Source organism: Motacilla alba, chromosome 13, assembly GCF_015832195.1.
Source record: "Motacilla alba alba isolate MOTALB_02 chromosome 13, Motacilla_alba_V1.0_pri, whole genome shotgun sequence".
NCBI lineage: Eukaryota > Metazoa > Chordata > Aves > Passeriformes > Motacillidae > Motacilla > Motacilla alba.
In genome coordinates, this window is record NC_052028.1 from 8,473,097 (window position 1) to 8,489,120 (window position 16,024).

A 16,024-nucleotide genomic window follows, 5' to 3' on the forward strand; every position below is an offset into this window, starting at 1 on the left:
GGCTTTTGGTGTTTTCAAAAACAGAAAATATTTGAGGGTTTGGCTTTTTCTTTCCTTTTTTTTTAAGAGGATTGATTGTAATAGGAGATGCATTATGTAAATAATTTCTGTAGTGAAGACCTTTATCCAACCAGCAATTTCCACAACAAATTGCTGGTATAAAAATCTGTAAATGCCCCACTTAGGAAGTAGAAGGAATTGTGACATTCAAATATTCTCACCTGAAGCAAAAAGACAGTCTTTAGCAGACCAGAAATGCAACAAGCAGATTATGTCCCCAGAGATAGAAGAATATGTTTGAAGAAGCTTTTAAGTATCTCAAGAGCAAAGGGCTATTTGAAAACCAACATGTCAGTCAGATATTTTGACATGAACATGCTGGTTCCATCAGCCCCTCTATAGTAAATATTTCAACATGATCTCTCCTGAAATAGAAAACTGGCTGCTTGGTTTGAATGCCCTCTTCTCTACTGAGTTCCTCACAGCAAACTAAGGCTCAACAAGACCAAGCTAGTAGAGCTGTGCATTCCTGGGACTGGGAAGAACATAACCAGGCTGAGGGGGTTGATGGCAGTGTGGGGAGGTTTGCTGGTACAGCAGAGAAACCCTCAGAAGCAAAGGCTTGTTGAGTACTTATGAAAGATCTACCTGCCCATCCTCAGCCCTGAACACTGATGTGGCTCTTCCTTCCCTAGAAGACTTCCCTAATTTGACAGGGAATGTAGGCAACTCCTTCCCTCTATCAGCAGGGCATTTTGAGACATGCTCTGCAGCAAGTGCCATGAATGGAGGAAAAATAATTGTTTACTTTTAGAGAAGTGGCATATTTTCCTCCGTTCACAATTGGCAGCTCCCACCCAGACCCCCAGCAGGGCATCCTTCCTCGAGCCAAGATGTCAGCAGAGAGAGGGGAAGAAATCACATTCCCCCTGCTCTCAACCCAGCCAAAACTCCCCATGATTCTCTGCATTTGCTTTTCTTTACTTCCCTCACTCAGACAGAACGTTGCCCCTCTGCTCCTCACCCTCTGAGGAGCCTCCTGCAGAAACCGCTGACATTAATCTCAGAAGCAATTCAGGCAGAGGGGGGAAGAGCTCTGTAAACCCAAACAAGATTGAGACCATCTGGCAAAAAGAAGCAAACCTGTTAAGAGACCACTTTGTCCTTCCTGCAACTTCAGCACAAGCTGTCAGAGGCGTTTCAATAGGAACAGTTTTCCTTTACAGCGCTGCACACAGTGCTCAGTTTAGTTTAGGCTTTTTTTTCCCTTCAGTATTGTTTTGTTTACTGTACCAAGCTGGTGGGATTGCTTTTGAAGGAAGTGCAATCCAGCCTGAGTAACAGCTTCAGAGCCTGGACCATCATCTCTAAATCTCAGCCCTCAATTACCTAAGCATCTGTTTGCAATTCATTCTAGGGAGGGAATTAAACAGTGCTCAAAGCAACAAGAAACTGGACAGAAAGACACAGAAATTTTTTAGCATTATCTCTGCTGATGCTGTTTCTCCTATGGATCATGTTTTGTGTTCTTGGACTGGCAAGTTACAGAGAAAAAAAGCAGGAAGTTAACCCAAAGGCTTGGTGGGTGCCACCATGATAGTATTCTTCTTCTTTTAGCAATTCTGATTAACATTTAGGAAATCTATCACCTTAATATTGGGTAAAGATGCATGCTAATGGCTGTACCAATTTTAGTGACTGCTTTGACTTTTCTATTTAATTTTATTTTTTGCATGGAGCATAAAGAGGAATAGTATGAAGGACTGCCAGGCTTCAGAGGCACATCAGAGTTCTCTGAACATTAGCAGAACTCTGCTCTGAGTGCTCCCTGGTGGGACTTACAATCAATTTTAACAGAAGTTAATTGCTGCTGTAAACATGAAAATGAATCAGCAATACAGGATTGACTGGAGTCGCTCTGGGGCTGGGGTTTCTGAGGATGGGGATGGAACACCCTCTCCTTCTCACAGCTGTTAGGCATGGAATAACTCATCTGTGCATCTTCCACAGCCCTCAGAAGAGTTCTCTGCAGCCTTGGTGGCTCAAGAGCCATTGGAGGACCTCTCCAATGGTCAAAACTTCAAGGAGGATGACAAATGGATACTGCAGATGATGCTCCATTCCCCACATTGCGTGTTGGTCTGGAGCCTTTTTCAGCACTGGGCACTTTTCCTTTAGTACTGGGGGAGGAAGGAGGCCTTTGCTGGAGATCCCCCAGATACAGCAGCTGCTGTAGAGCCGAGAATTTTAATGCTTCTCCCAAAGGAAGAAATTTCTTTCCTGAGTTTCTAAGACATCTTTGCCCAACATTGCAGCTCCACAAGCACTGGCAATTCCCATATGATGGCTGCACATGTGTGTAATTGGAAGGAGAAATGGCTAAGCAAGTAATTAGGCAGGCAAACTATTTACAAACATAAAATAACCACTTTTCAGACATCGAGTTCAACAGGAACTAGGTATTAGCAGTGTGCACGTAATTAATCGATTAACTGGTGTTTTGGTGATGTATTTCTAAATCTGTATTTGCTCAAGCACGTAGCAATCATTTGTAGATTGCCTTGGAAAAGGTTAGGTGCTGTCAGGTAAAATTCATCATATTACAATCCTATAAATAGTAACATTTTTTTTCTTTCTAATAATTTCTACTCCCATGCAGTAACATTTAGGGAGATTGGTGTCTTTGTTTTCCAATGTTTTCGCCTTGCACAATAATAGAAATATATGTTAGATTGAGGAAATACATTTATTTTTCCCTGACGTAGAGAAGAACTGTGTTATTTCAAAGCTGGAGGACATTTTTCTGAGCCCCTAGGAGTAAAGACAAATTTTTATTCTTATAAACTTATTACAGCTGAGATGGATTAATACATAAGAGCTTCTGAAGTTAGAGATACACATTTTTCAGGACAAAACGAAAAAATAAAGGCCTGGGAATGCAGTGTAAGAAGAAGACAGAATCATTTAGACTGGAAAAAACAGTGTAAAACCATCGAGGTCATTACTCCAAGGTAAAAAACCTTGTTTCTTGAATATTTAAAAAAAAATAAACTGGGGGTTTTTAAAAAGTAAACGCCCCTTAACACCCCTTCACATCTCGGCTGCTCTATGGGCTCATGCTGTCTGTCTCACAGTGTCAGATTTGTCCAAAGGAATTTATCCTAACACTCATTCTTGAACTTTTCCAGCCCTTTGCTGCCTGCCAGGTGCCTTCCACGGTGCAGCCACACTCCCCCCTGCTGGCTGCTCCAAGGGCTGGCCAGAATCAGGTAAAGCTGTGAAAAATAAAATATTTTAATATCTAAAGTGATTATTATTTTTCTTCTGGGTATTATTTCAAGAAAAGTTGTCCTCAGCAATGATGGTTTCACAGCCCCAGCAAGGGAAGCTTGCTTGCTAGATAAAATACCTTCCTCTGCCTCACCACTGAGTGCTTTTTGCAATACAACTTTTAATTAACAGTTTTAATGCCTGCTTGCCCAGGCCCAGGCAGGAGCAGGCAGCACTCCAGGCAAGTGTCAGAGATGACAGAAGGACCCTTTGGTTCTCACAACCATTGTTCACCAGCAGCAAAATACATCTTGTTTCTGCTGTGATCCCCAAAATATTCACACTGAAATGAGAAAGGGTGAGCATAGGGTTTTTCTGGGGTTGGAAGGTAAAGAAACTGCCCAGTTTGCTGTCCTGTTTCTCTTCAACATGCTCTTCCTGCAGATCAGTCCCGTGCAGACCAAGGATGATGCAGGACATCCTTCTCACAAACCACTCAGCCACAGCAGAGGACTTCAAATGACACCTCCTCCCCAGTCCCTGAACTGCCCCCGGGAGTGCCCCTGGATAAACTGCACACCTTATGTTAGGCTAAAATTATAACAAATTGCACAAAAGAAGGTAGCCTCTCAAACTGCCCAAAACTGGTAAGATAGCATGTGTCACAGAGCCTTTTTGTCAGTTTGTGGTACAACCCAGCCGAAACTCTCTGTACTCAGGATCAAAGACAGCTTTCCTTCTCTAGGGATCACCTATTCCAATGCAGAGAATCTTTCCCAGGAATGATACTGAAAATGTGACATCGCAGCTTGGAAGATTTTGGCTTAATTTCTGCATGATGCCATTATGCCCTTTGCTCCATCTTTTCCTCCCCAAACAATGTGGAATATAATTCTCCTTTTCTGAACATCTGGCACTCCAGCTGTTAGGATTCACAGTTAGCATGCATTAAAAATTAAAAACTCTTCCAGATTAACTGGTAGAATTTGTCAGCTAATACTAAAAGCACCATTTTAGATGTTGAAAAACCTTTGCACCTTTATAAAGGATGATCAGCTGTTCCTTGCCCCAGTGACTGCAATTCAAGAACATTCACCCTGTTACCATTTGTAAATTTAACTATTAAAAATAAGCACGAGTTAACCTGAAAAGATACATCTAAAGTGAGTCAGGGCTTGTTGCAATGGAAAAACTATGATATGTGGGTACTTTTGAAGTTCTAATTTGCCATCCCCAACTTGCAGAGGGGGAATACTTATGTGGAGAGCATTAACATTTTCCTCAGGGACAAAAAGCACTTCCATCAGTCCTCACAAGCCACTATGTGACACAGCAAGATGGGGTTGGAGGTGCTGACAAAAATATACAACATAATCCTAGTACTTTGCAGAGTCAGCTGATAATGAGGGTCAGCTTTGTGATCAAATAACACAAGGATCCCCCAATTCATGTAATCTCCATTTTAAATATTTCAGTAGCCTGGGTACACCTGTGAAACTCAACTCCAGCTCTTAACCCCATCAATTTCCTTAAATACCAACATTTCAACACTGTTTACAGAGTAGTACAAAAGAGATTAAATCTGGTTTCACTTAATCTTTCATGAAACCTCAATGAGCACACCTCAATAAGGACAACACAATACACATATTTTATTTTAAATCAAGATAGGAAATTGCATAGATTAGTGATTTTCAGTGTTAGTAACAGGGCAACAGACCTTGTAATTAAAAATAAATTTTAAAAGGTTGCTAAATGATTTGGATAATGATTTAAGGATCAATTATAGAAGAGGTGTCATTCTTCTCTTTCTAGCTAGATATATTTGAAACAGTGAAGCTGAGAAGCTCTTGTATTAACCAATTTTTTTTATTACAGCAAGGACATTCATATGGTCTGTATCAGAAAAGTTTAACAAAAACCAGTACAGGGACTTCTCTTTAAAGAACACTTGATTTTTTAAAAAAAAAAAAGGTGCAAAAATGATGTTGTTAGTTCTGCTGCTTTGTGGAGGCTGGGATATATGGCCTTGAAGATTACTGCTCTATCAGCCTTACATGAGGATTTAGCACTCCCATAAAGCTACTCAGCCTTGTAGGAACACAAAATGCAGCTTCAGTTTGGATTTGGGACAGGCCAGGCAAGCTGCACAGCACAGGGGGTGCTGTGGTGTTGCAGACCATGCAACCAGCACTGCCACGGGGCAGCACCAGCCCTCAGCTTCCCCAGAGGATCTGCTCGGGGATGTTCCCACAAGAAAATTTCCACAAGAAACAATACAAACCAGAAGAGACCCCAAATCCTCAGTCTGGCTTGACCTCTCAGCAACAAAAATGATGCTGAGACAGTAGCAACCATGGCTCACCTGGCCTCTACAGTGTAAATGTTCTTTTTGGGCTTGGCTTTCTGAGACAACTTGGAAACAGCTCTAGAATCACAGAATCCCAGTATGGTTTGGGTTGACAGGGCCCTTAAAGATCATCCAGTTCCAACCTCCCCTGCCATGGGGCAACACAAGGTTATGAGAAACCTTTATGATGGTAATGATGACGTAACTATAACAAGAAATGAAAATAAACAGTTCGCTGCTACTGAGCAGGGATCAGCCCCACCTCTGTTCTCAACACCCCCATCACCTGCCTTGAGCCACCTCTGGTCTGGCTGCACAGTGAACCAGCTCAGCAGCCTAAAATGACTGAAAATCAGCCCAGGAATAAGATTCAAAAATAAAGTGGATTTTTTTGGAACCCACTTAGCTTCCAGAGAAGGCAGCATGGTGAGGCAGGGACAGCAAGAGCCTCCCCTGGGGCTCTCAGGCTCTCAGTAGCCAGGTCCTGGCCAGTGCTGCCCACAGCACCTCCCAGCACACCACACACCTGCAGCCTTCACTCCCCGACAGCAGCTCAGGTGAGGAGCTCTGCTGGGGGACCCTGCTCCTTCCCTTCCAGAGCAAGAACAGCTGCCAGATAACAAGTCCCTTCTAACTCCTCAATCCCAGGAAGCTTCACTGCCTCCAATTTTAGGGAGAAAATTGTACCTGCTGCCAGCCAGGTTCCTCTTTGCTCAGCATGCCAGGTTTCCACCAACAATAAAAGCAAATAAAATCTCTCCCACTGTGGCTCATCACAGGTTTCCTAAACTGACCATAACTTGGAAAACTCCTGACCAATGTTTTTACTAATAGGAGTCTGTGTTAGAGACACGGAACTCTCTCTTTTCTCTTTCCATTATTTTTATAGCCTTGAAATTCATTTAAGAGATATGACATTTTTCATCTCCACCTTGCAAATTAATTTCCCGTAACTCAAAGCACCCTGCTCAGATAAAACCTTCTCTCTTCACCTTGTACACAACTGAGCAGCAGCCAAGGACAGTTGACTTAAAGCTGAATAATATGCACTGGTGCTAAATGAAAATTAAACCATTAATATTTTAAAATACCTGATTTCCTGGATAGTAAAAGTGAAATGTATCATTTGTTTAAACTATCCTATTCATTATTTCTTTCCTCATTTCATAACACCCAGCCACTAACAAGAACCTACATAAATAGAGCTTGAACTTTCATCTCGGGAAGTTTAATCTGAAAGCTCTTCAGGAATATTTTATTCCTTTTATCAGAATATTGATGGAAGTCATAATTCACCTTAATGTGAGAAAGTTTCCTTTCTTCACTATAGAAATTTATCAAGACATTTCTTGTTGGAGAGATGTGACATAAATCCGCTTGCTTTTTCCTCTGTTTGATCTCAGCACTTTATGAATTTTTGATTGCCTGCTCTTAATTTTCCACAAGCAAATTCAATTAAAGAAATTAAAACCCAGTAGTTCAACCCTGATTGCCCCATCAGCAAATGGCTCTTTTATTGCACAGTGGATGACATATGCCACGCTCTCCTGGTGCTGCTGGAGCCCTTGTAAAACCGGATCAGGAAAATCCTTTCCCTCTTTATTGGTGCTATTAGGCAATAGCTATTGACCGCCCAAGCCAATTCAGCAAGCACTTCCCTTGCTCAGGCAATAGTCCAAGGGCGACTGAGAATGAAAAAACATCCTTGGAGTAAAAAGTCAGTCATTGTGTGCGTGTCAAACCTTCCACTTACACAAGGGCGAGGTCCCTTCTCCCCGGGAGAATGACACACAAGTGAGCCCGAGAAACAACTCGGCACCGCCGCGGGCCAGGGTGGAGCTGGGGCATCGCCACTGCCAGCTTTGCTTCAGGGATCACCTCGCTACCAAGGCAGCCACGCTCTCACCCTGTCGGGATCACCTCGCTGCCGAGGCAGCCACGCTCTCACCCTGCCGGGATCACCTCGCTGCCGAGGCAGCCACGCTCTCACCCTGCCGGGATCACCTCGCTGCCGAGGCGGCCACGCTCTCACCCTGCCGGGATCACCTCGCTACCAAGGCGGCCAGGCTCTCATCCTGCCGGGATCACCTCGCTGCCGAGGCGGCCACGCTCTCACCCTGCCGGGATCACCTCGGTACCGAGGCAGCCACGCTCTCACCCTGCCGGGATCACCTCGGTACCGCCACGCTCTCACCCTGCCGCACGGCACGGCCGGCACAGCACGGTGCCTCTGTCGGACACAAATCGCCGCTACTCGTGGGCACTGCAGCCCCGCTACTGAACGCTGGCCCTCAGCAGTGCACAGGTTTCAAGAACACTGATATTATCATGACAGTATCATTTGCTGTGACCAAACCATCTCCTGGGGCAACTTTCTGCAGTAACTGCCAACCTGACAGACTCACCACAAGTCCTTAAAATAAATTAGTATCCAAAAAGAGCATCTGTTTAGGTAATTCCCCAAACTAAACCCACTGTTAAAGAACTTCAAGGATTTCTAATTCATATAAGTTCCCTTTGAATTTAAAATCATTCTTATAAGCTGCCCTTATTATCATTAGTGAAGAACATAATTTTTAAAAATATTTTTTATTTTCAAAAAGTTTCTCTTACTTCTGTGACAGAGGATGTGCACCACAATAGAGCAAGCAAAGAACAACTGCTCATCTCAAGTGCTTGTGGTACTTGAGTGAGGCAAATCTCTAATAAAGACACATGTGCAAACCATCATTTCATTACCTCAAACATCACTTACCCACTCAAAAGGTTTCAGTCCTGGTATGACTTCATGAGCAGCAGGCTCATGATAATGTGATTTTCTCCTCTAAGGTAACCTCATGAAGAGCATTTTCAGAGAACAGCTACATGGGCAATTCAGCCAAGGATTGATTTAACACTTGCAGCCCTGCCCAGGGGTCATTAGGCCTAATTACCTGATGAACATCCCACATCTGCGGGACAGGTGTTGTCATGGCACAGCTAAACCTACAAGCATTTTAAAATGTGCTGACTGCAAAACAACCTGCTTTGCTAACTGAGCTAAACCAAGCCTTTGCCTTCTGTGAGCTTTTCAGGGAAAGCTGTTAATCATGCCATCAGCTGCGTCCATTCCTCCTCCAGAAGTTAGTGGGTTTGTTGTAAGGAACAGCTTAAAAGCTGTAATTAGATTAATGAAGATCTCTTCTTAAGAGACAGCCTATCCACAAAGACAATTTGAAGGAAGCAGGGCAAGAAAATGCAAGATTATTGCTTAGACACATAGTCCTAAAGAAGACACTCAGTTGTTCAGAAAGCTGAAAGAACACATTTACATTGGTTTTATTGCACCGGTTGAACTGTGCTTCAAGAGCTTTGGAAGACAGCCAGCATGGATGAAGTTCATATCTATGAACTCCAGAAAGTAACAGAATGTGCCTTATTTCTACTAATTTAGGCTGATGTTAATTGTCTGTATTTTTTTAACAGTATTGTAGCTATTATAGCGAGGGAAGTGGCTGAAAATGAAACATTTGTCTCTTTGGCCTAATTCACTGGGTGGGTTGAAGAGGAAATGAAACTTCTCACATGGGTACCACTGTAGTTCTGCACAGTCAGGTTGCTCGCTGTGGGTCCTGTGGGACCAAGCTGAAAGGAACACAAGCTTCTGCCCAGGGTGAACGTACTATTTTCTGCTGTCAAAATCACTACACTCTATAATCAGTAACTTTCTTTTAAGGACAAAGTTACTGAATTTCTTGAGTGCAAAAGCATTAGTCACCTCCTCAAATTCCAATATTTAAACATCCTAAAGAAGCTTGGAGAAGTAACCTTTCCCTTTAGATCTTGACCACAGCAGTGTTACACTTCCAAGTAGGTATATTCAGGTAAGAATTGCAAATATCTTCCACAAGAATTACAGACTAAATAACTTAAGCTAAACAAATCTTGTTAAAGAATGTATTAATTCCCACAGCTTAAAATATTTAATTTAAGCCTTGCTATCTACCCTACACAGATACACATAACAAACCTTCATTCACCCAGTATGGGGAACAAGAGAAGATGGTTTTGAAATGGTTTCCAATTCCAAGCCTAAGCAAGTTCTCTATCGTAAGTTACTGTATAAAAGCAGTGAAATAGTTAAGGTAAGAAACACAGGCTTATTATTATCATTTATTTTAAAAACCTTATTCAAAATATTAAGTGATACAAGTCCAAATACAATAAAAATTACTGCAAGAAAAGAGTTTTGAGATATTTTGTTTGTGCTTTACTTCCTGTGGTTATGAAAAGAATGCATTTAACAGTAGGATATAGAACTTTTAGCATTTCATTCCTAAAACAGTATCATGCCTTCAGACTCTTCATGCCAACAGGCGTGAAATTGATTTGTTTCCAAATGTTACATAACTACTTGAATACCAAGTCATTGATTATGGGGTTCTGATTCACCATTATTTACAAACGTATCAGTCTGAAAACTAAATCACAAACAGAATGTACAGAAAACTAAAATCTTATATTTTACAACTCATGAAAACATAAATAATGGAAGTACAAAAGACAAAATTAAAAAAAAAAAAAACAAAACCAAAAAACTACTGCAGCAGTAACCTGATTTACACTAATGCATAAATGTTTGTCAAAAATGAGAGTGCACTGTCCACAGACTGGCGGCCCCCACACCCTTACCTTCACCTGTCTGTTACCTGGGTCAGAAAAAGAACCAAATAAATTATTCTTACAGTTTCTCCTACTTATAACAAATCACATAGCCATTTCCCAACTGTCCTAAAATTGAACAGGAAGCTTCGATGTATTGAAAGCTGTCAGCTATCTACATTTTAGTAAAATTATTCAACAAGGCTTGTTTTCCACTCATTAATTACAAAAACAATGAAGTCATAAATAGCAGCAGAGAAAAAAAAGGACAGTCAAGAAGCTGCATACCTTCACAAACACCTTAAACATTTTAGGAAATATATGGTCTAGAACTTCTGAAATAAAATGGGTTATACATAATTGTTTTTAAATTATTTACGGCATGAACACATACATAAATTATTAAATTGCCATTCTAGCTATTTTGCCAAAATAGGATCAAATTATGCAACAAGAAAACAGAATCAGAAAAAATGAGATTAAAGATTTGCAGCATCAGAATTTAAGCACAGAAAAAAGTAATTATATTTTAAGTTTGCAATATAGTGGAATTTATGAGCCATGTAAGTGATTAGCCAAGAGATCATTAATTTGATTTAGTGATGCCAAAGTCATTAATTTATTAGACCTAAAATATTTTATGCTTATTTTTTTGTAGTATGACTATTAAGACTGCTCCAGACAGAAGGGAATGATGCTTAATGAATGGAAAGAGCACTAATTTATTAAATTCTCTGTCTTCACAGTTGATATAAAACCCAACCAAAGTAGCAAACAGATGGATCATGCCCTTGATCTTCCATGAGATTTAATCTCCAAAACATCCAGGTCAAAGAGAGTACATCTCATTTCTGTACAAGCAGCTTATTTAGAATACCTGAATATCATTACATGACTGGGCAGGCAAAGAGTGATAAGTTCAGCAAACTCAAGTCACAGTGCTTTCAAAACACATAGTCATTGGTTATTTTCAGGGAAGGCATGGCTTCGTTGACATTTTGATCTAAACGATGATATTCCACTGTCCTGGAGCACAGACCATCCCTCCATCTTCGGCTCTGCACCAGCAAGAAGATCTGAAAGAAAAACAGGACAACTTATAGATGCTGTGCAGAAACATTCTGGGCTTGACAGACAGCTTCCCAGGGGCACTGACACCATGGTTTTACCCCCCGTGCTGCCAAGGGCATTACTGCAGCAGAGACAATACATTTTTTAACTACTTATTTGAACTGCTCTCAGATAAATTTTCAAAATGCAGCAGCCTTCAACATCCTCTCCGATAAAGAGTTGGCAACGCACATTACAGATAGGCCACTGCACAGTAAAGAAGGTTTTGGGGTTTTAGCTGCTTTTCTTTCAGAGTCCTGCAAATCCTAACCCAGATCAGTGTTCTCCCCCAAAGATAAGCACTAAACTTTCTTCATATCTAAAAAGTAATCTACGGTTTAATGCAAATTTGTGCATGCACCTCTGTTGTGTCTGGTTGGGCTGAAGTTGATTTTTAATGCTAGCAATATATTTTGGAATAACAACAATTGGACTATTTTGGAGACACAGAGAATTAGTTTGTACTGAAGAAACATTTACCTGAAAATAGTAACTTAGTAGCTTCTCTATGTAAAACTGGAAGCAGCATTAAACATTTCCTAAAAGTTTGTGGTTACATCCTCAGAATGTCTATGATATAAAGACCATATTAAAGTGACTATTAGAAGGATTATCACAATCATAACAAGAACATTCCTACAGCACTTGCAGCTAAACCTCCCTTAATTTCTTGCTTTCCTTTGCAGAAAAAAAAATTAGTTAATCGTTCACCCCCACTTGACTTGGATCTGGTTCTCCTTTATAGAATTCATGTTGTGCACTGCCAGTGTCCATTACACTACTGACTGATTACTGATGTTACCAATTAACTCATTTTCTTATTGCAAATATTTAATTCAAGTTCATTTTCACTGTGCAGATAAAAATCACACTAATGATCTACAGATTAGCATCACCACAAGACTAAATGGCCAAAGATTTCATTCTTCAAAAAGCTAAGCTCCTCTTCTTAAAAACATGCACAAAGGAATGAAACTTTATATTAAACACTCCAGCTGTTTCTCTCAACCTTTCAGAGCCCACCTACCTTCCTCTTATTGTGATAGGTGACATAAACAACAGCTACTAAGAAGGCAACTACAACCAGATGAAAAAAGAAATGGCTGTCTTCTTCTTCATCCATCCCTGAGACAGAAACAGCTTTTATCTTCTCATCAAGGGTCTTGATCTCCTCGTTGTAATTACTGATGGTGTCAGAGTTGTCATCTTCTGACACGTCTAGAAGGTCTGGATTGTATCTGGAATTCGGTGTCATTTCGTAGGCATAGTCATCTCCATCTGACTCCATAGTTTCTTTGATGATGGGTGGGGAACTATTTAGTGTGTCTTTCAAATCTGTTAGAAGATCTTCTTCCTCAATTTTAGTATCTTCAGAAGCATCAACATCCACCTGTGATACTGGACTAGCAGGGACAACAGGTGACAAAGAGTCACCGTTTGCTGTAGGTGGCTTTCCTGCAGTCACCGAATTAGTTTTGGCCTCCTTTCTTGCTGAAGTTAAACTCTGCAAGCTGTCTGTCAAATTCTGGGATCTACTCAGTGTTTCATTCTCACTTGCAGAAGAAATATTTTTTGTAAGCATATCTTCTTTCACAGAACCTGAGAAAAGGATGAGAAACAATCAGCACTATGCACAAGGCACTGACTTCTCTGACAGAAAACTACTGCCACAAATTTCCTTCATGGACAAGAAACCATACGAAGGACACAGCATATGTCACACTGCAAACTTTTCAGCATTCATATGCAGAAATCCATACTCCTGCACTTCGGCAACTTCCAAAGAAAAGTCTTGAGTGGGACAGGAGCTAAAGGCTGGAAGAACATGCCTTCTGATTAGTGTGGCAAAGTATCCCTGAAAAACTTAGCACGCCTGTTTTCCAGACATAAGAACTTCAAAGAGGTGTCATCCTTCCCTCTGTGGATTCATGACATCTTGTAGAATCATACATGATTAGCATTTTCTCCATCATCAAATTCTTCCTCCCACAGAATGAGCTGAGCTCTACAAAGGAGGATGTTCTCAGGAAAGCTTTTCCTGCAGTTATTTTTCATTTTTCACCATTGCATGTTTTACCAACAAAAAATGAGAAGATGCTGTGAAGTCCCTTCAGTCAGGACACAAGACAGCAGCACCTCTTCCCAGGCACTAATTTGTATTGAACTTGTAGACACTGAAACAGATTTCCAACCTTATATTACCTCAAATTACACTACTGAACCACGGGTTAAAAACAAACACTGCCCATGCTCCTGGAGGAAAGCCTTTTGTTGGCAGCAGTTATTGTAATGAAGTAAGTCAGAAATGGCACAGTAACAATGCACCCTCAGGCAAATTCACAATCTCTCCAATGCTGGGAGGACTCTGCAGAACTACATAAAAAACAAGGTGAGCTTTAAACCCAGATACAGAGCCCACGGTCCCTTTTCTCTATCCAAAGGACAGTAAAAAAAAAGATGCAAAGAGAGTTTAATAGGCAATTTTAAAAGCCTAAAAACAAGCAAACTATTCATGTTTGCAGCACATCACTACCAGATTCAAATCCAGAGGCATCTTAAAAAATGTAGAACAAATTTTAGACTTTCAGCCTGCATTTTCACTTAAAATGGGAAACCATACTTGCCTGATATTTTGGCATGCCAAACTAATTTTTCATTTTACAAAAGCAACAATACTTTCATTACACATTTTCAAGGCTCAGGGGAAAGTTACAGACTCTAAAAATGAAGCATTCAAGCAACTGCTCATGTCAGGTTACTTGTAAGTAAAATATTATAGAGGGGACACTGAATGATGTTATTCATGGAACTTGTGTATTTGCTGAGGTTCAGTTACAACAGAGCTCTTGTTTACATGGCACACTTCTGCAGTATGAATTACTCTTTAACCAACTGTACAACACAGAAGACTCAACTCATCTCGCATGAAGCAGACACCACAGTGCCTCTCTGCTGAAATTCAGAGTCAACCATTTCACATCTAGCACTTTTTGTTACTGAAAAAAACTGCTCATCTGAATTATCGTATCAACATTAACTTGTTCAGGTCTTATCCAGGACAAGTTTAGGGAATTCTGATCTCTCCTCAGGTTTAAGCCAGCTAGTTGCATACGCAGAGATAAATACGAGGAAAGGCAGTTGCAAGATAATTTCATATTTATAGCTAGCTGGCATATTGTGAGTGAGGTCAACCTTACTGCTACCCTCCCCAAACAGACAAATCTATTACAGAGTAATACCTAAACTGTTTGAAACACAAACAAGCATATTTTGCCCATAAAACTGTACTGCATGTGGCCTTACACTTCAAGTTAATATTGAATTCATTTTAACGCTGAAGTTTTAGAAGGATGTATGCTTAAATGCAAGAGACTCCCAGTGGCTCTTGCTGCAGCTTCAGACTGAGAAAGAGCAATTTCCTATTATTCCTAAAATATGCATGGGTTTTTGTTTTACTAGCAGCTGGAAGCTTAGCAGCTAAACCACAATTGATTTATGATATTTACCCAAAACTATTTGGCATTATAAACTGTGGTTGCACTGTTTAGGATTACACAACACTGTCAGATGATTTTTAGATCCAGAGATGCCTCAGCTTCAGAAACAGATACTAATGTTCATCACGGTGACAGAATTAGCAACACAAACACTGCACAGAAAAACACATCATGGTTAAAACTCACTTTCAGGAAAACTACTTTTAGAAAGCAGTAAAGCAAGTTGTTTCATGACTCCTGAAGTTAAAAACACTCCATTTCCTTCAGATTTCTGTGCCAAATTCTTACTGCCCAGCCATTAAAGCAGGTGGGGGGCAATACAAATACAGCTGGTGTGGAGATACTGTCTGACAAGCATGGATCAAACACTTTTCTTTTTTCCTTCACTAATTCCCTTTTCTTCACTGCCCAGCCAGTACTCCGTTCAAAACAAAGAGAAACTCACTGCCCCTGAAACAGACATTTCTTATTAGCCTTTGGTTACAGCCCTCTGTAGTTTTAACGGGGAGAAAGAAAACACTTAACTAGGAGTCAATTTGCAAAATAACGTAAGCTCAATTTCTAGCAGAGGGGAAACTAAAACCAGGCACGACGCAGAGAGAGTATTCAGAAAAAGAACCCCAAATCTGATGAATGAAGTGACCAGCCAAACTGCTCTTCACAGCAACAAAAGCTCTGCACACCTGGCCGGCGGCCTCCCGCCCCCCGCCGGGGCACTGCCCTTCCCCTGCGCACAGCCCAGCGCTCGCTGCCCCCAGCCCGGCCCAAACAGACCAGAGGCCGAGGCCAGGCCCGGTCACCTCACGGCACGACCCGCGCCGGCCGAGGCCGCACAGCGCCCCAGGCCCAACCGAAGAGACCGGTGAGAGAAACCGGCGGGGCGACCGCGCTACGCCCACAGCCCGCAGCCAGCCCCCCCCCCCCCCCCCGCCCGGCCCCGCGGCGCTCACCGGGGGATTCCTCCCCGCGGGCCGCCAGGGCCCAGCCGCAGAGCAGCAGCAAGCACAGGGCGCGGCCCGCCCGGCCCCGCCGCTCGCCGCCGGCCGCCGCCATCTTGGCCCCCTCCGCGGACGTGGCGATGGCGCCGCCCCCCGTGAGGCGGCCGCGCACGCGCACGGGCGGGAAGGCGCGGGGCGCGCGCAGGGGCTGAGGGCGG

The 16,024-nt window shown here is 41.9% G+C and overlaps 1 protein-coding gene across 1 annotated transcript; it reads right to left on the reverse strand.

Moving 5' to 3' along the window:
• Positions 1 to 9,744: 9,744 nt before the first annotated feature.
• C13H5orf15 (chromosome 13 C5orf15 homolog) lies at positions 9,745 to 15,974 on the reverse strand. The gene is made up of 3 exons (XM_038150183.1): positions 15,819 to 15,974; positions 12,399 to 12,970; positions 9,745 to 11,337 (listed from the first exon to the last, which is right to left on the reverse strand). Exons 1-3 carry the CDS (start codon positions 15,919 to 15,921, stop codon positions 11,206 to 11,208), a joined length of 807 nt encoding a protein of 268 aa, XP_038006111.1. The 5' UTR covers positions 15,922 to 15,974; the 3' UTR covers positions 9,745 to 11,205.
• Between the last annotated feature and the right edge of the window lie 50 nt (positions 15,975 to 16,024).